The sequence below is a fragment of the Girardinichthys multiradiatus genome, unplaced genomic scaffold (assembly GCF_021462225.1).
Source record: "Girardinichthys multiradiatus isolate DD_20200921_A unplaced genomic scaffold, DD_fGirMul_XY1 scaffold_31, whole genome shotgun sequence".
NCBI classification, from domain to species: domain Eukaryota; kingdom Metazoa; phylum Chordata; class Actinopteri; order Cyprinodontiformes; family Goodeidae; genus Girardinichthys; species Girardinichthys multiradiatus.
The window spans coordinates 12,055-36,695 of record NW_025917684.1 but is presented as its reverse complement, the minus strand read 5'-3'; the positions used below and the strand labels follow the sequence as shown (position 1 = coordinate 36,695).

At 38.1% G+C, this 24,641-nt stretch overlaps 1 protein-coding gene across 1 annotated transcript; it reads left to right on the top strand.

Moving 5' to 3' along the window:
* Window positions 1–430: 430 nt before the first annotated feature.
* Window positions 431–24,617, top strand: LOC124865167 (protein NLRC3-like). Its single transcript, XM_047360131.1, is given in 12 exon segments — window positions 431–538; window positions 611–2,380; window positions 2,465–2,578; window positions 3,672–3,791; window positions 5,236–5,314; window positions 5,476–5,704; window positions 5,840–7,634; window positions 9,257–9,430; window positions 21,147–21,308; window positions 23,106–23,149; window positions 23,298–23,377; window positions 23,380–24,617. Coding segments are annotated over 11 exon segments (3,411 nt in total). The 5' UTR covers window positions 431–538; window positions 611–2,291; the 3' UTR covers window positions 23,905–24,617.
* The last annotated feature ends 24 nt before the right edge of the window (window positions 24,618–24,641 follow it).

The window sequence follows — 24,641 nt, the reverse complement described above, 5'->3', positions numbered from 1 at the left end:
TGTGAGTAAGTTGACCTACCTGACCCAGCTACACCGGTTCTGCCAGGAGGAATGGGCCAAATTATAACAAACTACTGTCAGAGGCTACTTGTGGAAGGAGACCCAGGCCAGACAGTTTAAAGGCAGTTCTAACAAATACTGAGGAATTAAACAGAACTTTCTGGATGTGCAGAAGGTTATTAATAAATACATCAATTCTGGCATTTTTTTTGGGTCATTCTAACCCTCCTAAATCAGATTTATGGTCAAACAGTGAGAAGAAAACAGTTGTGATATTTTATGTCGTGTAGCTTTTAAAGTGTTCACCAAAAAAAGAGTTTAGTGATTATGATCATTTTAAAATGCTGTTGGTAAGTTTTTTAAATTATTATTATTATGAAGCAGGCATCAAGAAAAGCCCAACATAATGAATAACAGTTGATCCTCTGTTCTAATCAAGCATAATAAACAGGAAACAGACGGCGCAGGGCGGTTTACTTTCACTTTCAACAACGTTGTGACGCAGATCATTTTCTCCGTGGAAAACCTCCATCTGAAGGTAATTCAGCACCATTATATTAACTGATCATTTAACATCAGCTCTCAGCTCAGTTCCTGCATCTCTGCGCAGCTCCATGGGTCCCATACCGGACTCTGAGCTGGACCTGCTAGGCCTGGAGACTCGGTGGACCGGAGCGCAACTTGGATTCCGTGTCCTCCATTTTGTGTTGCTGACCGCAGAATAAGATCAGCAGGTTTAATAGGATCAGCAGCTGAGATGTGTGATGATTACCAGAATACGCGCCTGTTTTCGATCAGTGAAGCAGTTTTTCCTGCCTGGATCAGCCTGAGGAGGAGCCGGAGAGGAGCCGCTGCTCTCCACGCTCTCTGACGCACTATAGGCGGCCTGCGCTCGGCCCAACAGCCGCTGGAGATCCGCAGATCTGAATCTCTGATAAAACAGATGTTCTTAGTTCGCTGACATTTTTCAGATGAATTATAAGCCAGAAGCTTACAAACTATCCGTATATTAACGCGTCGTATTTGTACTTTGAGAGACATGTATGAGTGATGATAAAGAGCGACTGGATAATTATTTAGTGTGACACGCAGGAGGAACTACAGCTGTATGCCTATTTGGACTTTATGCTTTGATTGAAATTATGTAACATGATAAATCCAGGAATGAGAAATGATAATTGGTCATTATATCAGGAAAAAATATAAAAATAGTTGTGTTATTGAACACCGGATAGTTGTATTGATCGTTTTATTAGGAACTTTTCTCAATTGTATAAAAACCAAATAATCAGAACATTTCTATTTTAGGGTTCTTATTCATGCCAACTCATAGATTAAGAATCTTTCTAGTAATTGTTCATAGAAAAATAACAGCAAACACCGAATACAAGATTAATTTTCCTGTATTTCATAACATTACAACCACTAGATAGTTTCTGTAGACTAGCTACCGTGCGAGTGCCATCTGATGGAGGAGAAAAGTATTACAGCTCGGATTTCAACATTGCATGTCGGTCTTCACTTGTTGCAGACGGTTAATGTGTGTTTTTTCTCTGCTTTTGACTTTAAAAACATTAAAATTAATATTGAGATAATCACAGAAGCAAACATTAAGTGCTGCAGAATATATGAAATCCATCTGAAAAAAACATCAGATCTCTTTTCAGCACAGTTGATCTATTATGAATTAGTGGATCTGCAGTTTTACTTCTCTTATAGGTGGCTGGAGTTTAAATTATCTGGAAAAGAAAGTTGTGGGCAGGGCCCTGCTTCATTTGAGACCGCGTAAAAAGTGTCATAAGGCGGCGAAAAAAACGGCGTTTTGTCAGGACATTGAACGCCCTAGCGCGTAAAAAGCGGCGTTCACTTTTTTTTTGGCGTTCTGTGGTTGCTCTCAAAACACCGCATTAAATACCGTTTTGATGGGGTTTTCATTAATCATCAAGCGGCTGTCCTGTTATTGGTCAGCCACTAGATTTTAGGGCATTTTACTCAACCCGTTCACTGCAGGGCAGACCCAACCACCAGATCCATGACCTTTGTGGACTGACAGAAATGATCCTACCATTCTGGATTATTTATTACAGCATTGATATGGTAGATTTGCTTAAGAGGTTGATGGATCACAATATCTTCAGAATGGAACAAAAATGAGACTTCCAGGTGTTGATTGGGACATCAGAAGAGCTGACCTTTATGAGGTCATCATGGGTCAGGCTGAAGCTCCGTGTGTCCATCTGGGTTTCCTTTGCAGGTGAAGGTTGAATGTGAGCTGTTGAGAACTGAGCAGCATGGATCAGTGTGAGGACAGAGAGGACAGAGTCCCTCCCTCTAAAACCACTCTGTGTGGAGAACATGAGGACCAGAGCAAAGTTCAGAGGTCAGATCACCATCTCTAACTGTCCAGGACTCTTCTCCATGTCAGAGCTCAGCTCTCACATCACCAAACCATCTTTATTCACAGGAAACGATCAGAACCAGAATCTGGACCTGGACCCAGCTGTGTGTCCTTAAAGAGCAACAGGTCAAAGGATCATTTTATTGATTTTAAATCAGATCAACGTTCAGCTGCAAACAGGTGAGCTGTTTCTAAATGTTCAAACTAATTAGTTGAAACTAACTTCATTCCAACATATTAATGAGAAAACAACTCTTTCTCACACATGTCTGTGTTCACATGTGAAGCAGTGTGTGATGGATGCTAAATCATGGAAATAATCAAACCATTGTATTATTGTGATGATATGAAATGATCTTGTTAGATGATATTGGAGCTAAAATCAGTTGTTCTTCCATCCAGTTGAATCATTCTGTATCACCTTGTGTCACATTAGTTCATCAGAGTTGGTGCTTCTGCAGAGCTTAAGGTGACTGCACATGTAGGCAAGTCATGATGCTGATTCAAGGATTAGATGTCAACTAAATAATCCAAACTAAATCTGATGGAAAACATGATCTCTCACTGTTATCTGCAAACATCAGTGAAATCAACAGCTTCTAAAGTACATTTGTGTTCATTCAAAATGATCATCAGTCTTATTATCAGCAAACTGCTCCACAGTCTCCTTCAGCAGCCACTAAATGTCATCAACAATACAAGATCATCTACGTGCTGCTGTGATGAAGTCTGATGATGAGAACAAGATCAATGTTTTAGAGGACATTTAGTGTGGATTACTTGATTTATGAAAGGTCCTTGAATGCACCACCATGGCCTGTATGACCATAAAAAGCTTTCCAGAAGCTCAGAAATGATGAGCTGAGAATAAAGCTGCTGCTCTAAAGGGGTTCCATCATCAGTTTAAGACTAGAACAAGTAAAACAAACGACAAGAAGATAAATGAACTTGTTTCTCCATCAGCAGTTCTGACTCTGATCCAAAGGAAGAAAGTTTGTCAGGATAGAAGATCAGAACACATCAAACACTGTTCTACAGAAAAACTTTCTGATTATTGTTCAGTTCCTGCTACCAAACCAAAACATCATCCCTTATTAATGATCATCAGAGCTAATTATTAATCCATCATTAATATACGGTTTACAGTGAAACCAGGAATATTTGGATCCTCTTCAAACAAGAGCCACTGTGAGACACTTTAGAGTTCTGAGCTTCAGGGTTTAACTTTAAATACATTATTAGACTAAGTTTGAATTCAGTGTTTTTCCTTCAGGATCCAACAGAACCTCAAACCAGAACCAGAACCAGAACCCAGCTGTGTGTCCTTAAAGAGCAATAAGTCAAAGTTTCTGGATATTTTTTTTAAATCAAAGCAACGTTCAGCTGCAAAGAGGTGAGCTCTGTCTAAATGTTTTAACTGTATGAAACTGAACTGATTCAGTTTGAAATGTTTTGATTCCACATTTTTCTACATTTTTATTCCTATTTATGAAACTGTTTGTTTTTGCTGGAAGCTTTTCTACAAATTCAGTCTCCAGTGAGTTCAGGGTAAACATTGTTGGAGGTGTTTCTAAGTGTCTGTAGTTCACCTGTTGGTCCAGCAGGGGTCAGGCTGATTCCAGCTGAAGACATAATTCAGGTTCACCATTTTAAAGAAATAATCAATGACAAAATAAGTGTGTTCCCAGTTCAGACTCTAGTGGATTGTTTTGTTCCTGAATTTGTGCTTCTGATGTTTTTCTCCCTCAGTTTTAATTCATATGTTGAATCAGACGACTTTTAAAGTGAAGAACTAAAGGAGGGCAGATAATACAAGATAAATGACCAAATTAACAACCAACCCTTTTTATCTGATCATATTTATCTCGTAGGTTTAAGTGTGAGACTTTAAATAAATAGAAATAAATATAAACTGTTTAAGGTAAGATTTTTTTACTGCAGAAGAAGATATGGAGCAAAAACAAAATAATTCACCTGTAAAAAAACCTGAACTTTATTTACTAAAGTCCAGTTTTATAATATTTTCATTGAAAGTAAAGAAATGAGTTGTTGCAGCCACCTTCTTACCTCACAGCAACATTATTTCTGGACATGAATCCTCCTGTTAGATCTCTGCAGATGTTGGACGATGTTCATCATGAAGCACACAGATTCATCTCAGGATGTAAACCTCTTACCTACCTTTGGACTTTGTTCTGTCTGATTAACTTGCCTTCATTGTTCTCACACAGACTGTTGCACTGGAATATTTTCATTTCCAGATCAGTTCTTGGCTTAATAACTGTGTCTCCAGCTTCCTGTCAGTCATTGAAACAGAGCAGCTGCAGCCTCTGATCACAGACTTGTATTAGATTTACTGTTCCTTCAGTAGGGTTAGGGTTAGGGATGCTAAAGGTTGGAAAAACTCATTTTCTAACAAACTACAAAAGGGACTTAAGAAATTTAGGAAAGACAACAACTGTTCAAATATTCTACATCTACTAAAATATTTTACAATGAAGCCGATCAAGAACATTTATTGAAATGAAATTCAAATGTCCACAACTGAACCACTGGTCCACAATCTGCTTCATGTTCCTCTGGATGTTCAGTTTAAAGTTCTTGTAATCAGCAAGTGGAACAACTGAGCATTTAGAGCTCTGAGAAATCAGCCATGTTTCAACACAGTTACCATGACAACTCAGACTCTGCTCAGGTAGGAACTTCCCCTCTGGGGACAGCTGTCCCTGAATGGGAAAAGACACGTAGCTTTTGGAGCAGGACACCACATGGACCTTCGTCTTTGTCTGTTTGTTGTTCTACAGAATGTGAGCTAATGCTTCCTGGTTCCTCCACAGAGTGGACCAGCAGAACTCAGAGGTTCCCAGTGGTCCGTCTGCCCAGCAGCATCAAACACAGCTGGACTCCATATTTATGGTCTGTACATGTACAACAACTACTTCTCCATCGGTTCTGTTCACAGTCATCTCCATGCTGCACTTTGTAGACCAGAGGACTGTCAGTCTGTCCAACATGGACCTGATGTTTGGCTCCATGATCTCAGTCTGATGTGTCCTTCATATATTGTTCTGTTCCAGCTGCTGGAGGACAACATTGTTACTTTTGTGAAGAACGAGCTGAAGAAGATCCAGAAGGTTCTGAGTCCAGATGACCCAGAAGGCTTAGAGAGTCAGTGGGGGGATGAAGAGGTGTTGGAAGGTGAGGATGAAGAGAAGAGGAGGAGCAACAGAGAGGCTTTTGTGAAGATCACACTGAACTTCCTGAAGAAGATGAAGCAGGAGGAGCTGGCTGAACGTCTGCAGAGCAGTAAGAGGATTTCTCTACAGATTTAACCTGGAGATAAAATCATGTGCTTAGTGATATATTATGGATGCAGAATTACATAATTAATATCCTTTTCAATATTTATTTAAAATGTGTTTAACTTCTGTCTCAAAACAGAACAAGTTGCTTCAGTTTGTCAACATAACCTTAAATCTGGTCTGAAGAAGAGGTTCCAGTGTGTGTTTGAGGGGATCGCTAAAGCAGGAAGTCCAACCCTTCTGAACCAGATCTACACAGAGCTCTACATCACAGAGGGAGGGACTGGAGAGGTCAATGATGAACATGAGGTCAGACAGATTGAAACAGCATCCAGGAAACCACACAGACCAGAAACAACCATCAGACAAGAAGACATCTTTAAAGTCCCACCTGGAAGAGATCAACCAATCAGAACAGTGATGACAAAGGGAGTGGCTGGCATTGGGAAAACAGTCTTAAGCCAGAAGTTCACTCTGGACTGGGCTGAAGACAAAGCCCACCAGAACATCCAGTTCATATTTCCATTCACCTTCAGAGAGCTGAATGTGCTGAAAGAGAAAAAGTTCAGCTTGGTGGACCTTGTTCATCACTTCTTTACTGAAACCAAAGAAATCTGCAGCTTTGAACACTTCCAGGTTCTGTTCATCTTTGATGGTCTGGATGAGAGTCGACTTCCTCTGGACTTCCACAACAAGGAGATCCTGACTGATGTTACAGAGTCCACCTCAGTGGATGTTCTGCTGACAAACCTCATCAGGGGGAAACTGCTTCCCTCTGCTCTCCTCTGGATAACCACACGACCTGCAGCAGCCAATCAGATCCCTCCTGAGTGTGTTGGCATGGTGACAGAGGTCAGAGGGTTCACTGACCCACAGAAGGAGGAGTACTTCAGGAAGAGATTCAGAGATGAGGAGCAGGCCAGCAGGATCATCTCCCACATGAAGACATCAAGAAGCCTCCACATCATGTGTCACATCCCAGTCTTCTGCTGGATCACTGCTACGGTTCTGGAGGATGTGTTGGAGACCAGAGAGGGAGGAGAGCTGCCCAACACCCTGACTGAGATGTTCATCCACTTCCTGGTGGTTCAGACCAAAGTGAAGAAGGTCAAGTATGATGGAAGATCTGAGACAGATCCACACTGGAGTCCAGAGAGCAGGAAGATGATTGAGTCTCTGGGAAAACTGTCTTTTGATCAGCTGAAGAAAGGAAACCTGATCTTCTATGAATCAGACCTGACAGAGTGTGGCATCGATATCAGAGCAGCCTCAGTGTACTCAGGAGTGTTCACACAGATCTTTAGAGAGGAGAGAGGGCTGTACCAGGACAAGGTGTTCTGCTTCGTCCATCTGAGTGTTCAGGAGTTTCTGGCTGCTCTTCATGTCCATCTGACCTTCATCAAGGATGGAGTTAATCTGATGGAAGAACAAAAAAACATTTCTGCTTTCTCTAATTCATCTAATAAACCAAATCTAACAAGTTTCCATCAGAGAGCTGTGGACGAGGCCTTACAGAGTCCAAATGGACACCTGGACTTGTTCCTTCGCTTCCTCCTGGGTCTTTCAGTAGAGACCAATCAGACTCTCCTGCAAGGTCTGCTGACAAAGACAGGAAGTAGCTCACAGACCAATGAGGGAACAGTTCAGTACATCAAGGAGAAGATCAATGAGAACCTGTCTGCAGAGAAAAGCATCAACCTGTTCCACTGTCTGAATGAACTGAATGATCGTTCTCTGGTCCAGGAGATCCAACAGTCTCTGAGTTCAGGAAGTCTCTCCACAGATAAACTGTCTCCTGCTCAGTGGTCAGCTCTGGTCTTCATCTTACTGTCATCAGGAGAAGATCTGGATGTGTTTGACCTGGAGAAATACTCTGCTTCAGAGGAGGCTCTTCTCAGGCTGCTGCCAGTGGTCAAAGCTTCAAACAAAGTTCTGTAAGTTCTGACAGAATTTGGGTTTTGATACCAGGAGCTAAAACCAGGAAAGAGTGACTATTATCCTGGATGTTCTGCTCAACAACTAAGGATTTATTAGAAAGTATAAATGTTAATGTTTGACTGTCAGTTCTTTCAAAATAAGCACTTCTAAAGTTGTTTTAGAATCTATTTAACATTTTTTATTCCAGAAGACCCGACTGACACTTAGAAACTGGAACCAAAATGGTTCCTTTCATAAAAAACAAAACTGGTTAAATTTAATTATTTTTTTTCACTTTTAACAAATAAATTCTGTTCAGCTTCTTCAGACCTAAACATTGTTTTAAAGTTTGTGTTTACATTTGTTATTTTATTAATTCATTTATTTAATTTGTATGCCTTTCCATGTTTTGTCATCAGAACCCGCGTTTTTCAAAAGGGAAACCATAAAACATTCAATATCTTCCAGTGTTTTATGGAATTAGCCTTAAACAAAAAATAACAACAGTAAAAAGAAAATGGACCAGTTTGATCCACAAGGTGTCTCAACGGTAGCTGACTGGTCGACCAAATTTATTGACCACATTTTGAGTCATTAAATTTCAAAGAAGGGAGAGCTTACCTAACTCAAACTGAATGAGCCATCTCTACCATTCAGCTGAATTATGTGATGCTAAAAAGATCTGCCAAATGACACTGTGACGGTAAATGTGTTTGTCTTCCCCTCCTCAAACCAGGAAGTCAAAAAAATATGAAACATAACATCATCACAGTTTTTGGTTAAACTTTGAAAGATATGGCTACTTTTTTTTACATATTTTGGTGACCTTACTAAACAGAATTATGACCCTTGATGCACCACAAAAACTGTAATTATATGTTTATATACTTTTTAAAAATGTAATTGACCAAATGGTTGATTTGTCACTTCATGGTATGGGTAGCTAATGTAATTAACATTAATAACGTGCTGTGAAATCAACTCACTCGAACCAAGTAGTTTATCTGTTTCTGTAAAAATCACTCATTAGGTGTTAGTACATCATGATGATGGGGAAAGCATTTTCCTACTGTCAACCAGTGGAGCAAGGAGTCTAAAATAAAGATCACTACCCCATACCCATCAGTCATCCCTGTTTATAATGTGCCAAAGGGAGGAATTGACTCTAGCTATGTCCAGGAGAAGGTATATTCCCCTATTTGAATACACCCTTGATCTATGCATTACATAGGCTTGTCGACAAGAAAGACTGTGGCCTTCTCAACCAAAGATTTATTTCTCCAAAACGTTTCTGCCTTGCAGATGCCCACAGCTTTAACCAAGCCAGTAAGCCAGTATCCGAAGTTGCAATCCAAAGATACATCCTATGCCCTAAGGCTTTATCAAGGTGGAAATGACAGAAATGCAATGTTTTCTTGTCTTCGAATACTAACCAGGAATGCTTTGTAGCATATCACCAAAAGTAAATATCTAATGCTCAAAAAGCAGTATTATAACACCTGACAGTGTCAGTTATACAAAATAAACATCAGTATCAGTATCAGCCAAAATTGGAATCGGCCAGAAAACTGAAATTGGTGCACCCCTAGTTTTATTCCATCAAAATTGTTCTTTTTCATTTTGATCTCTGTCTCTTCAGATTGAAGAACTGTAACCTCTCAGAGAGAAGCTGTGAAGTTCTGGCCTCAGTTCTCAGCTTCCAGTCCTCTAATCTGAGAGAGATGGACCTGAGTAACAACAAGCTGCAGGATTCTGGAGTGGAGCTGCTGTCTTCTGGACTGATGAATCCAAACTGCAAACTGGAAACTCTCAGGTCTGAACATTATTAATGCCTTCATTAGTCTGAACATTAGTTTGATACATGTGTGCCTTATGAATACACCTTTGTTTTGTACCCAAATACATGCAGAATGTTTATATGTGGAACTAATTTCCCTTTTCCACTGGCTCGATTTGGCCCGACCCGGCTCCACTCGGCTCGCTTCGTGAGCATTTCCATTACTGTTATTTCAGTGCCGGTACCTACTTTTTTGGTACCTCCTTCTTAGCAGGGCTAAGCGAGGCCGGGTCTGTACTGTACGTGACGTGTTCTCTGATTGGCCGTGGGCGCGGCCAGCAGTAAGAGTCGACTAGTGTAAAAAAAACAACCGCCATATTCAAACGTGCATTCAAGCCAGTGAGAGAAACATATGATGGAGTCTGCACAGTTATCCGGAAAAGTCACCCTTTGGAGCATCGATGAGGTTCAAGCTTTTCTGGCGATCAAAGGATTTTGGTTTATATCTTCTTGGAATTGAAGAAGAACCCCAATCAAGCTCACAAATACGACACATGATGCTTTAAAGACGCGCCTCCAGGAGGTGTTCCCTTCAGTGGAGCGAAAGCGGGTCTATGGAAATGCAACACACAACGTGCAGAGCCGTGCGGAGCTGTTCCGGGCTGGCCAAATTGAGCCAGTGGAAAAGGGGCATAAGTCCTTAATGCAACGTTCTGTATGGCAACTTTTAAAAGTATCACCAAAACAAAACAGAGAGGACTCCCAGCTGTCACTAATCTCTGCTAATTGGGAACATTAAGGTTTCTCATGCAGCTACAGTGGAGAAAGAAATGAACTAGAAGATTTAATGAACTAGAAGATTATGTCAGTGTACCATCTTTCATCGGCAATGAGGTTCATAGCTGCTCTGCAATTAACTGAATATCTCACCTCAAACAACTTCAAGCTTGAATGTAAACATCACTGGTTCTGGATAAAAAAAATCAGCTTAGGTTCAAAGGGCTACATGTAGTATCCCATCAGCCCAAACTCTGTACATCTCATGAAATGCAAGTTTTCCCAGCAGCTGCTCCTGCTGCATCCAGGAACAGCTGGGACACTAGGCTGTTGAAAAATCGAAACAACTATAAAGTGATTGAAACATGTTTTATTCTCAATTATGGTCACAATCTGATTTAGACATTTCTAAAGATCAACTTTGATCGTGTTCAAGTGGTCCTATTGTTGTATAATCTATCCAGGCATCGGCCATGCCTGCCGCCATGCCTGCCGCCACTACTGTGGATGCGAGTCAGTTCTATACTTTCTACTTTACTTAAAATTTAGAATAAGACTGTATAAATTGAATTCAGAAAGATTATTTGTTTACTGCTGACCAACGTAAAGCAAAAAAAGAACATGTTTTTATAATTTATTTTTCTTGATTGAAGTGTAGTGAACACCCAGTGTTTCAAGGAGGAGTAAATATGCATCAGAACATGTGGTCCAATCTGGAATAGTGTTATGTGGAAACATCATTTAGTTTTCCACTATTTGCAAACAGCTGCAGGATATTTTCTCTAAAACAACAACAGGTCGTGTTTGCAGCTCAATCTGTACAGATTAAAACATCATTCAAAGTTTAAGTGGGTCACAGAACATAGAAATTTGTCTAAATCACACTTTGTTCTGTTTTAAGGTGCTCTCAGGTCTAAACAGTTTTATTATATTATTTAATCATGATGAGAAAATAAGAGTCCATATTAATATGAAAGCTTAATAATTATTATTTATATCGGAGCTGAATTGGTCCTGAATTGATTAATTTACTGTAGTAAAACATATGACCTGTATCTTCCAAAGCAAAAGCAGCTCCTCTAAACTCATTACTTCCTCTTGGTTCTGCATCTGGAAGCACATGAAAAACTTTTAAATTTTCCCCATAATGAATCTCACTGGAACATTTCTGACAAGATCAAGTTAGAATTATTTATGACTCTTTTTAATGAGTGTTCATTTAATAAACTAGGTCTGAACCTTGTTACTTATTGGTTAAACTTAATCACCACACTCAGTCTTCAAGCAGCCCAATCTGATCCACTGGACACAAAGATTTTATGACTGCTGCTTTGTTCTGGCTCTTTTCCAGCAGTAACCTGGTCTGGTGGCTAAAGCTGCTACTGAAGGGCTAAAAGACCAAAAGTGTCTCATTCAGGGGGAGTCGCCGCATGCTGTATTTAAAGGACTTTATAACATCCACATTACATTACATACAATCAGAGGACAATTTGTCGTCTTCATTTATGAACCTGAACAGTGACAGTTCAGAATGTAGTTGAATCTAATTGCTGGTATCTTACACTGTGTAAATGTTTGCTCAGTGGTAGCGCCAAATAATAAGCAGACATACAGAAGCAGATGATAACTATACTGGTGCAAAACATTATGGAGATATCATGAGCCTATAGATAGCCTGATTAAAATTATTTTGTTTACATTAAGGATGAGCATTTATATTTCTCTTCTATGAATCATAAATAACAAGATGAGCGTGATAAAATAAATCACATTAACCGTAATACAAATAAACTCCAACTGAACACCAAAAACTGACAGAATGGCTGTGACTGTTTTCTTGTTTAAACATTTAGTTTTATGTTTGGTTCAATGAGATCATAAATAAAATAAATATTTAGTTTCAATCCTAGTGACACATATTTATTTTGATAGTTATAGTAATTATGATTACTAGAGCAGTTTGTATTAGACCTTTTTTGGTGGTGGTGAGGGGGTTACAGGGAGTAATCCAATTCTACAAATGTTATTCCTATTTTTTTCAATTGTTTTTGATGCAGATAAATCTGAATCCGATTTCAGGTGGGTCCAGTGGCCCCGCCCAACCTCTAGCTCCGCCTCTGATCTTTTTTAAAAGTGATTTAAAAATACTGTAATTAATTTTAAAATATAGTTTTTTAATCATCACTTTAATCCTCACAATAAATATCAAAAAATATTGTGATAGTCCATATTCCCCATGCATAGTGTCCACTACGGTATCCTGCAAGGGACACAAGTCTCTGCTCTTTTCCTCTCACTCTGAGGGCTTTTTTTAAAACTATGTAGCACAGTTGGTGGTGTCATATTCCAGATCTTTCCCCTTTCATTCTTCCTTTACAGAAACACATCAGTCATTTTTCAGTAACTAAGAAAGGTTTAGAACAGGGGTCCCTACATCCCTCCTCCACTTAGATGTTTCAAATGTCAGAGATATGGACACATAGCTGCAGTTTGTAGAGGACAGCAAAGGTGTCATATGGGGGGTGAAGTAAGAAAGAAGGTGGCAGAAATTCAACAAGTAAAAGTGGTCAACAATGTCAGTTATGCAGAAGTTTAAAAAAAAAGTGCAGGGACAGAGAGTAAGAGTAGAAACAGTCAGAGTTCAACAAGAATTAACTCCAAATCACATGTAAATGGAACAAACAAACAGAGAAGTAACTGTAGAAAAGATCATGCTGTTCATAGCATATCTGATCAACTGTAGGGACCAATTAAAACACAAATCAGAAAAAAATAAGATTACAATGAAAGGAGCAGAGAAGTTTTTTGGGATAAAGGATGTAACTTGGGAGAACATTATCAAAATACTAGGGGGAGATGGGAAACCTGGAACAATGGGGGACAGGGAGGTATGATCATTTTACAATGAAACGATAGAAGTTTAATAGCAAACGGTCAGGAGTTTAAAGGATTCATTAAAAACAGCATCAACAAACCAGACATAATTTGCATTCAGCAAACATGGCTTCAATCTAATCTAGAATTTGTAGTTAGAGGATATGTCACTATAAGAAGAGATCAAGATGAGGGTAGGGGAGGAGGCTGTATTATATTTATAAAAGAAGGAATTAATTATAGGGTTTTAACATAAGGATTAGATTTGGAGTTTGTAATTATAGAAATATGGAGAAGAAATAAAAACATAAAACTTATACAATTTTATAAACCAGGAAAAACAATGTCAGTAGAATCAATGGACATTATTGTACATTTAGAAGAGAAAGTAATTTGTTGCGGTGATTTTAATGGACATAATACATTATGGGATAGGTATAATGATCACAATTGTATAATAACTGAAGAAGTTATGGATAATAGAAATTTGGTATGCATAAATGATGGAGGAGTACAAGAATTGATGTAGCAACATGAAGGAAACCAGCAGTAGGTATTACATTAGTTTCAAGCCCTTTGGCAAGTTTCAGTTCATGGCAACAATAGCCAGCGATCACAATCCCATAATAATCAAACTGGATGTAGGAAAGCAGTATTATAATACAATGGGAATACAAAAATGGAGTTTCAGGGATGCTGATTGTGTAACATTTGTGAGTTTTAGTGATAAAGAAATGGATCAAATAGATCTGAATATGAATATTGATCAATTAAACATGTCAATTTGTTTAACTACATTAGAAGCAGCAAACAAGTCTAAAAAAAGGAGGAAAAAAGAACCAAATTGTACCATGTTGGACAAAGAAGTGTGAAACAGTAATAAAGCTTTTAACATTAAAAAAAAGAATCATAATACTCAAAATCTTATTGAATATAAAAGGTTACAAAGTATTGTAAGAAGAACCATAAAAAATACTAAAAGAATATTGGAGACAGTTTTGTAATCCAGTGGGAAGGAAACAGAAGTTAGTAAAATTTGAACAATGATAAAAAGAATGAATGGAATAAGACAAGAGTATGAGTATCCAGTTCTCCATGATGGAGAAGACGTAGCTGCTGGAAATAATGAAAAAGCAGAAATGATGGCTAGAGCCTTTATGAAAATTCATAGTTCAAACAATATTAGTGCAGAAGGAAAAAGAAGAAATGAGAAAACTATTAGGGAGAATAGAGATTTATTAGAAGAAGAGGAAACAGAAAATGTTTAATTAAATATATCATTTACCAAGAATGAATTAAACCGTGTATTTCAATAATGTGAGATATCAGCACCAGGAAAGATGAAATATGCTATATAATGATATAATCTCTTAGTGAGTCATCAAAATATATTATTTTAGCGTTATATAACAAAGTCTGGGAGGAAGCCGTTGTTATACTCATACGAAAACCAGGCAATTATCGACCAATTGTTTTAACTTCTAACATATGCAAAATTATGGAAAAAATGATAAATAAAAGTTTAATATACTATATAGAAAAGAAAGGATATCTGTCAAATTATCAGAGTGGTTTTAGAAAAGGAAGAAATAGCATATGATATGATGTGGAGAGAGGATTTACCTATAAAACTGAAATAAATAAGAATCAGTGGTCGAATGTTTAAGTGGATAAAACATGTTCTATCAGAAAGACAAATACAGGTAAAAATAGAACAAAATGTTTCCAATAAATTTTTCATAGAAAGTGGGAAGCAACAAGGGAGCTTAGTGAGTCCTTAATTATTTTCTTTAATGATAAATAATATGTTTGATGATATAGATACGGTGGTGGGACGCTCACCTGCTGCTGATGACGGGGCTTTGTGGAAAAGAGGGAAACATTTAGAATATATAGTTAATAAATTACAATTATCAATTAAGACTGTTGAAAAGTGGTCAAATAAGTGGGGATTTAAATTTTCAGTTGATAAAACAAAAATGTTATTTTTTACTAGAAAAGGTGTAAATTATGATATTTTACTCAAATTATTTGGACAAAAACTTGAAAACGTAAAACAATTTAAGTTCCTTGGCATCTGGTTTGATGAAAGAATAACATGGAAAGTTCACATTCAAATAATCAGAGATAAATGTAAGATATTAAACATTATGAGGTGTCTAATTGGAAGAGACTGGAGAGCAGATAGGAAATCATTGAAGGGTATATACACAGGATTGATTAAATCAGTATTAGATTATGGGAGTATTGTTTATAATTCTGCTTCAAACACATCTTTAGAAACATTAAATACTATTTAATATCAGGCAATGAGAATTATTACTGGAGCATTTAAAACAACATGTACAGGATCTTTATTAGGAGAGATAGGAGAGCCACCATAAAGTATCAGAATGGATCAGTTTGCTTTAAACTAATCAGCAACATTTAAAAAGGTATGAACAAAACCATCCAACACAAGAAGTGTTAAAATCATGCTGGGAAAAAGACAAGAGACAAACAAAAAGGTTTGGTTGAAACATAAATCAGAAAGCTGCAGAAATTCAGATCAATAATTTTAAAATCAGTCCAATAGTACCTTTGCCAATCATAAGTCCATGATTACTTACAGAACCAATAGTAGATCTGGAATTATTAGAAAAGAAGAAAGGATATAAAGATTTTTTAGATTTAGATAGACTTCTAGAATACATTAATAAATATTATGGATATGTTTAAATATAGACAGATGCATCAAAGAATATACATTATTCCTGAGTTTGAAGCGAAAGTAGAAAAGAGAATAAGTGATAATTTATCAGTATACACAGGAGAAATGATAGCAGTACTACCAGTACCAGTACTTTTTGCTCTTCAGTGGATCGAAGTTAATCAAAAGATGACAAAAACAATGGGAAGAAGACAGAAAAGGCAGAAGGTTTTATAGAAGTATGAGAAAAACTGCAGAAATGAGGAGTGCTGGAAGAAACAGGAGGGAAGAAATAGTTATAACACGACTCAGATTTGGGCAGACAGGATTAAATAGTACTTTATTCACAATAGGCAAACATAATACAGGTAAATGTGATTATTGTGGAGAAAAATAAACTGTTTTGTTGTCAGAAATATATTACTGAAAGAGTTCAGATGAATAATAATCTATCCAAAATGAAAATCAGATTAAATCCCTTTAAATTATTACAGAGAAATGTAATATCTGATAGTTCTCAAGCTTTGATGAATTATCTTGAAATGACTCGTTTATTTGAAAGGATATGATTTTTTTGTCGTCGTTTCAGTCCACACTCCATACCAGTTGGTGGCAGTAATGCACATCTACAGTTATTTGCCAACGGCCATAAAACTCTACTAGAAAAAGAAGAAGAAGAAGAAGCTATGCGGGGTCCTTGAACGCGGGTTGCTAATGACCCTTTTCTAGTGGCCCGTTTTAGGCGGTCCGGCTTCGCTCCTTCCATTCGGCTTCACTCTACTGGTTCCGGTACCAGTTGTGTTCCCACTGACTTATGGCTGGAGCTATGGTGACTGAAGCTCCGCCTCCAGCTGTGGGTGTGGTCTGCTGTTAACGTTAGTGTTAATAGCTGATAAGTTACTAGCTTGGGAGCTCACGCTTGCTGACAGTACAATGACTTGGTGGTGCACAGATGAGTGAGTAAAAGAAGATGAGTTTGTCAAAAATACATAAAGTTCATTATGAAAATCACACATTTAAGATGAATGGACAGAAGCATACGCTTTCCTTTGACCTTCAGTAGGGTCTAAGGTCAGTCTGCCTTATATGTTCTGAATCAGTTGGACTTGTAAAGATTTGAAATCTAAGGAGACATAATGAAACCAAACATATTAGATGGAAAAGAAGGACAACAACCTAAGGAAAAGTTCAGCAAATTGCCCTGCCTGCCACAAGCAACAAGGAGAGCAGAACTGTTCTACCAAGATGTCCTGACCCAGTTAGACTGAGCCATTCAAAGCGTTTAATATTGGTTCTTAAATTGGATTGCACTTTTCTGTTCAGTAGATGATTTCATGGGCATATGAACAATTGATCAGTAGTTAGAAAACAAAAACGTTAATTAAATGTTAAATAAAAATGAAGGGAAGATATTTGACAGTTGATTTAAAATGTTCAGACCCCAAAGTGTTTGGATGATGGAGGTAGTGGACCTCCAGCTATCTTAGTCTGGGACCCCTGCTGTAGTGGATTTAACTATATTAAAAAGAAAACACAGAGATTAAACTTTTATATGTAATTCAATAACAAGAGTATATAGAACAGTTTTAAAGCTACATCAAAATTTACTCAGATTCATCTCAGAATCCATCAGCTCAAATAGGAGCAGCCATAGTTCCAGAATTCATAATTAATATAGGGATGAAATTAAATGAAGGGTTATCTGTTTATACTGCGGAGATGATTGCATTACTGCTTGCAGTCGAATGGATTGAGGAGACCAGACCATTGAAATTGTTCAGATTCAAGTTCTTCATTAGTCAGTTTACAAAGAAATGTACAGTAACAAGAGGATATTAAAATCAATTATTTATACAGGACTAATTTACAACAAATATTTCAGCATACTGTACAAAAAAGATCAGATATTTTACAAACAGTGGTGGCAGGTTCTTCTCAGACCAAGACATGACTTTCAAAGGTGGTAACTTTTTTAATCCATGCAGACCCAATTTTTTTCAGTTTTTCTTTTCAAAGTGTAAACATGTTTCTGTTTGCTGTATTGTTTTGTGTTTTCATATTCATTACAATGAACAGTTGAACAAATACCAAAGGAGCACCAAATGTTATCACTTTCAAGTAAAAATGTTTTTAACAATGTAGGCCTAAAAACAACTCATTTAGTTTGGCCAAAAACTCTTACAGTAGAACTTTATACACATCCACTTAATGCAATATTTAAATATTTCTGGATATCAACCAATTATGATTTCAGAATACATTTAAACATACAGTGTCTGTGAGAAAAAGACACTCAGACAAAAATATTTCTGGAGCATTTCACAAATATTTTACATTTTACTATATTTGACACCAGTAGACACTGTTTTCTGTCTGCATGTAGAACAGGAGTGGCTGTAGCAAGGAGATGATGTGATCTGAAATACCTTTTTATGGGACTAGCTACTATAGGATTAAATGCTTTGATTTTGACTGAATTATAGAACCAGATCATTTTGATGTCATGATGTAAATCCAGCTAGAAGCAGAGAGGGTTTTCTATTGTTATCTGGGCCAGCAGCTCAGGTGAAAGTCCCTCTATTCTCTGTCCCTCATTGTGACTCTGAAGCTGAGTCAACCTCTACCTAAAGTTTTACTGGGTGAATATTATTGATTAGTTGTATCTTAAAATGAAACCTTACAGAGTCAGTATTTAGTGTTTTACAGCTATCTTCAGCCTGGATATCCAGCTCAGCCTGTTCCTGTGTACACATGCTCCTGGCTCCCACTCTGCAGCTCTGCTGCTGCTCAGAAATGAGGCGTCACCCTTATTATCGCGCTCTTTGTAGGTCTCTGGGTCAACTTTTGGGTAATGAACGACGGCAGGCAGACAAATCAGGACTAAATTGGCCTTAAGGAATTCTCAAGTCGCATGTCAAATGTGCAGATAACCATTTTTATTTTTATCGTTTGACTCATTGTGAGGTTAGGTGGAGCAGACAGTGATTATAGGGAATACAGCAGAAACAAGATAAAAACAAATATGATACTTCTGGTCATGATATGGGGGAATTTGTGTATAAATTTGGGAGTTTTAGGGACAAATAAAAAAAATAGTTGTGTTATTGAACACCTGATAGTTGTATTGATCATTTTATTAGGATCATTTGTATAAAAAACTAAATAATCAGATAGAAAATTTATAGAAGCGTCTTGGTGATTCAGTTGTATTATATTCATTTTATTTTAATTTACTCATCAAAAAGCTTACAGAAATGTTCAATAAAGGAGATTGATGTAATTTCATTGTTTTGTTACATGCATGAGAAATTAATGTCTAAAACTGTCAGCTGACACTAAAAAACTACCCTGTAGATATCGTTGACATTTATTATAAAGAATATGAAAGAACTACAGGAAGTAACAGTGATGATGAATTTTTTATTTTACTATTTTAGGGTTCTTATTCAGTCATTAATACATGCTAACTCATGGATTAAAAATCTTTCTAGTAATTGTTCATAGAAAAATAACAGCAAACAACATACAAGATTTATTTTCCTGTATTTCATAACATTACAACCACCAAATGTCCTCAGACAGTTTCTGTAGACTAGCTCCCGTGCGAGCGCCATCTGGTGGATGAGAAAAGTCTTACAGCGACAACTCAGATTTCAAAATTGCATGTCGGTCTTCACTTGTTTCAGTTATTGTGCATTTATTTGTGCAAAATTAGATCTATCTATAGATTTCTCAGTAACTGAGAAATGTGTAGAATAGCTAAACGCTACTAGCTAGCAGTCAGCCCCATGTGATTGGCTGATTGTGGTCACATGGTACAGATGAAAGCTGGCTGTAGAGAGAGCAGCAAGCAGCCTGGTCTGACTACTCTGTTCAACCCAGTTACTGACTTAACGTTACACTGGATCACCAGGGTTTCCTGGTTAGCCACTCCAGACCTTAAAACATCTACATATCATGATGCAGCCACTACTGTGCTTCAACATTAGGATGGTGTTGTTGGACCTGCAGTTGTTTGAACAAATCCAGAACAGATTCAGGAATCTGGAAGTTTTATTCAAGGTTAAAACAGATTAGGTCCAGAATTCACTTCCTGAAATCTGGGCTGACTTGTTTGGATATTTTAATGATGTCACACAAGGAAGCAGACTCTTAAACCCAACTAGATGACTTTACTAAAAAATCACTCATGTGTGTCTTTTCTTTTAAACAAAGCTTAAAGAAAGTTATTTGTTGACTGTGTTCACTGTCACTTTACTGAAACATATGAAAAATTTACTTTTCTTTTGATTAGAGTTTAAAAGTATAAGTTATTCAAATAATATAAGTTATTTTTATGGTAAAAGTGTTTAGCATCATTTTGCTCGTGGACCGGGCTGGACTGATCCTGGTCTTGTTAATGTGATCAGTTGCACACTCTACTCACAAGATCCACTGTTACCCATTAAAACACTCATTACTCATGAGGGCACAGGTGTGTAGGATTCAATAGAGTGTAGGTCAGAGAATCTGGGCGCTGTTCATAGGGGAAAAGTCAACAGGGGTTACATTATTATAGAATAATATTCTTTGAAAAGTTTGCTAAGATATGCCATAAGTGTATCTAGTCACCCAGCAAAATGAAAAGGAACCGTTTTGAATCTGTAAGTTACTTTATTAAGCAGACAGCAGCTAATTGTCTCAATACAGGCTGACACTCATGCTAACACTGAAACTAAAAACTGACAGAATCATCACTTTAACATTGGGCTAACGTTAGTATTAAACTAGCTTAGAAAGACAATATTGTCAAATGTAGCATTACATCTCGTTCCTAACACACTCACCACTACGCTCGCTGTAAATTATGTTGCTTTCAGAAAAATGCAGTTTAGACCCATTTCTGTTTCTGGGGATTTTAAAAAGCTCCAATCTTTTTAAAAGTCCTGGTTTAGGAAGCCCAGGATGTGTTTCAATGTCAATTTATCCTGGATAATTTCACTTTCTCAGGGCTTTACTTTCACGGTACTCTGGTCTAGTAAAAATCACATTTTTATTAGACATTTTTCTTGTTGTGCTGTAGATATCTGACAAGAGTTTGTCTGATGATAATAAAAGTAAAATAAGTGTTAATCAGTGTTTAGTAGTTATTGAGGTTGTAAAGCAACAACTCTGGCCTGGTGCAGGTTGGTATAAAATTAAATGTAAACTAATGTTTTGAACTTTTCCAGTAAAACTTAAGGATTAATAGAAGGTTTTAATTAACTGTTTAACTCTAAAGCTGCTCATCATCTTCTATCATTTATCAGTTGAAGCAAATAATAAGTTATTATCTAAAAATCTTTTAAAAATAGTAAAAGCCACCTGCTGGACTGAAGGTGTAGTGCAGTTTTATTTAAAGTCTAAAGTCTTTTGTTTCATTTTGTCTCTCAGACTTAGATCCTGTAACCTCTCAGGGAGAACTTGTGAAGTTCTGTCATCAGTTCTTAGCTCCCAGTCCTGCTGTCTGAGAGAAGTTGACCTGCAGAACAACAACCTACAAGATTCAGGGGAGAAGTTGCCGTCTGGTTCAGACTGTACACTGGAAATATTCAGGTGAAGATTCATCAAACTGGTTCTTCTGGGTTTTAATGAGGAACAGTATTCTCTGTTTCATAAATTAAAATGGTTTAAATGCTAAGTTGATGATTTTCTGGTAAATTCTTCTGAGTCGTTAGTTTCTCAGCTGGAACAGACAGCAGTTAGTTCATCATCTGTTTCATTGTCTTATTTAGAATCATGTGGGACCAAGATCAAACGCTGTCCTGGTCCCTCTGACCCGACTCTGGTTTTATGGAACGTCTCTTTAAGTTCACTTTTCTAACCAAACACTTTAGTTCTGACTACTTACAGAACATTGACTCTTTTGGACCTTATAGAACCATCTACTCACCAATTCCTGGAGAGTCTGTAGACTCAAGATGGCCTCCAGAGATACACCTCACTTCAAAGAACAAAGCAGGAGGACACAGATAGTGACAAATTAAAGACAGGAGAACCTGCTGGAGTCAGAACCGGATCCATTGAACAAACACACCATGATCCAGTTCCCAGTGGATGATGGTTGCTGGTTCCTCAGTTTCTGGACATCAAACTGGATCATCTGTGTCCAGAGTAAAGTTACAGCAGAACATCAGAGATTTTAACCTTGTCTGTTTCTCTGAGACATGGAGAACCTCAGTGGTTCTGGACCTCACCATGATACGGTCCAATTGTTTTACCCTGCACTGGGTGGACAGAACAACAAAGGCAGGAACATCACCAGGTGGTGGAGTGTGTCTCATATCTAATAACAGATGGTTTGATGGTGAGAACATCAGGACTTTCTCATTCTGATTTAGCACATCTGGAGCATCTGTCCATCAGTTGACCTGCTCTGACCATCCTTCTGGATCAGAACCTTTCCATCAGTAACTAACACAGCTGTCTATATTCCACCTCAGGCAGATAAAGATCTAGCTTTGACTGCACTACATGATGAGCTCAGTGAAGATCAGAACAGTCACCTGGATGCTGCTCCTATCATAGCAGAGGACTTTAATAGTTCAAGTCTCAGACAGGTCAGGACTCTTTGATGAAGATCTTTGAGCAGATGAAGCTGCTGCAGCTCATCTTGTCCAGGAAGCAGAGCTGATAGATGCTGAAGAACCTGCTTGATTGTCTCTCATATCATCAATCAGCTTCAGTCTCAGTGTGGATGTTGGACTAAATAAACCTTGATGATGTGAGTGTTCTTCAAACTGGAGATGAAGAACCAGACTGGATGGTGTCCTCCTCCTGCCTGATTCAAAAAGATGAAATGAAAAGAATGAGTTCAAACTGGGCTGAAACATGACAACTACAGGACAGAACTTTAGAGACGCTCCATTCAAATGGATGAGTCCAAATGTTGGACAGTTGTCTTCTGAGTGAAGAAGAACCGAGCCATGTAATGTCTGCTGTGGCAGAACCTTCAGTAATGAGACAGGAAAAGCCAGCTTGGTTGATTTGGACTCTTGAATGTAAAAAGTAGGAAATGAAGAGAATTGGGTCCAGAGGCCCGGCTGACTGCAGCTTGGCTGACCCAGACATGAGCCAAGGTTCCTCAGTCATGAGCAGCTTTATACAGCATAGTTCATTGTTAGCAACTGACAGACAGTACAGGCTGCGTCATGTTGTCTTGGTTGATTCTGCTCTATCAGTCTGGTTCCTCCCACAATGGACCAGACAACGTATGCAGCAGGTCACAGAGTCCAAATGACCCAGATCCAGTTCTTCCAGCAGCATGTCAGAGTGGAATCTGATCTGATCTATTACAATGTCCATGTTTGCTGCTGAAAGAGACTGATGGTCTGACCCTCCTCCTCCTTTCAGGAAGCCTGATGGAGTCCGATGGTTGAAACCAGGTCTGAGGAAGTGTAAGTGTGTTTTTCATTTGATTCATGACAACAAAGCAGCTCACATTCAACCATCTTCAAACTGTCCATCACTCATTCAGGAGTCATCATCAAAGTGTCAATAAATGATCAATAACTGCAGCTGGATTGTGTTTGTTCTCTCCATCAGATTCCTGTCAGCTCACAATCGACACAAACACAGTGAGCAGGAAACTCCAACTGTCTGAAGACAACAGGAAGGTGACATATGGATGGAGGAGCTTCAGTCATATCCTGATCATCCAGACAGATTTGATGATTACTGGTGTCCTCAGCTGCTGTTTAGTGATGGTCTGACTGGTCGCTGTTACTGGGAGGTCGAGTGGAGAGGAGATGTTTTTATATCAGTGAGTTACAGAAGAATCAGGAGGAAAGGAGACAGTGATGACTGTTTGTTTGGATTAAATGATCAGTCCTGGAGTCTGAGATGCTCTGATGGTGGTTACTCTGTCTGGCACAATAAAGAATTTACATTCATCTCCTCCTCCTCCTCCTCCTCTTCCTCCTCCTCCTCTTCCTCCACCTCCTCCTCCTCCTCCTCCTCCTCCTCCTCCTCCTCCTCCATCTCTAACAGAGTAGCAGTGTATGTGGACTGTCCTGCTGGTATTCTGTCCTTCTACAGAGTCTCCTCTGACTCACTGATCCACCTCCACACCTTCAACACCACATTCACTGAACCTCTTTATCCTGGATTCTGGATCAGTTCTGGTTCTGGTTCCTCAGTGTTTCTGTGTTGAGTCTAAAGAGTCTCCTCCTGTCAGAGAAACACTCTCACTGTTGAACAGATAGTTCAGTCTCTACATGTCTGTCTCTTTCACTCAGAAACATTTTCACATTCAGTCGGTTTCTTTCTGAAACTCTTGGAAAAGATTCCTTGTAAACTTCGTCCTCTTCCAGTCCTTTAAAGATGGTTCTTTACTGGTTCTTTACTGGTTCTTTACTGGTTCTTTACTGGTTCTTCACTGGTTCTTTACTGGTTCTTTACTGGTTCTTTACTGGTTCTTTACGTCTCTTCCAGTAAATGTTTGATCCTGGCTCTTAATATCACCATCAGAAGAAGTTTTAACATTTCTATCTCCAATCTTTTCTGTCATGTTTCTTGTTTGTGTCACTAATGTAGTTTTTCTTCATCTGATCTGAACAGTTTTGTACTTTAGTCCCAGATAAACAGGCTGCCTCCTCAGGATCTGTGGGCTGTGAAGCTCAGGGTTTCTGGAACTGATTTGTGATGAAAAATGATGACGTGAGTGGAGCTGCTGTTTTAACTGCCCAGGTGGTTGTTCAGTTCCTCACTGTTAGTATCTGCTATGTTTTAATGAGCCAGATCAGTTCACAATATGACTTCTGATGAGACTGTTCCTAAAAGAAGAATCATTCCAGACTATCTGTGGCTGAACTGCAGATGATGGAAATGTAAATATTGGAGAATAAAACAGTATTTGCTACCAGTTTTCTGACTGTTATTTTACAGAAC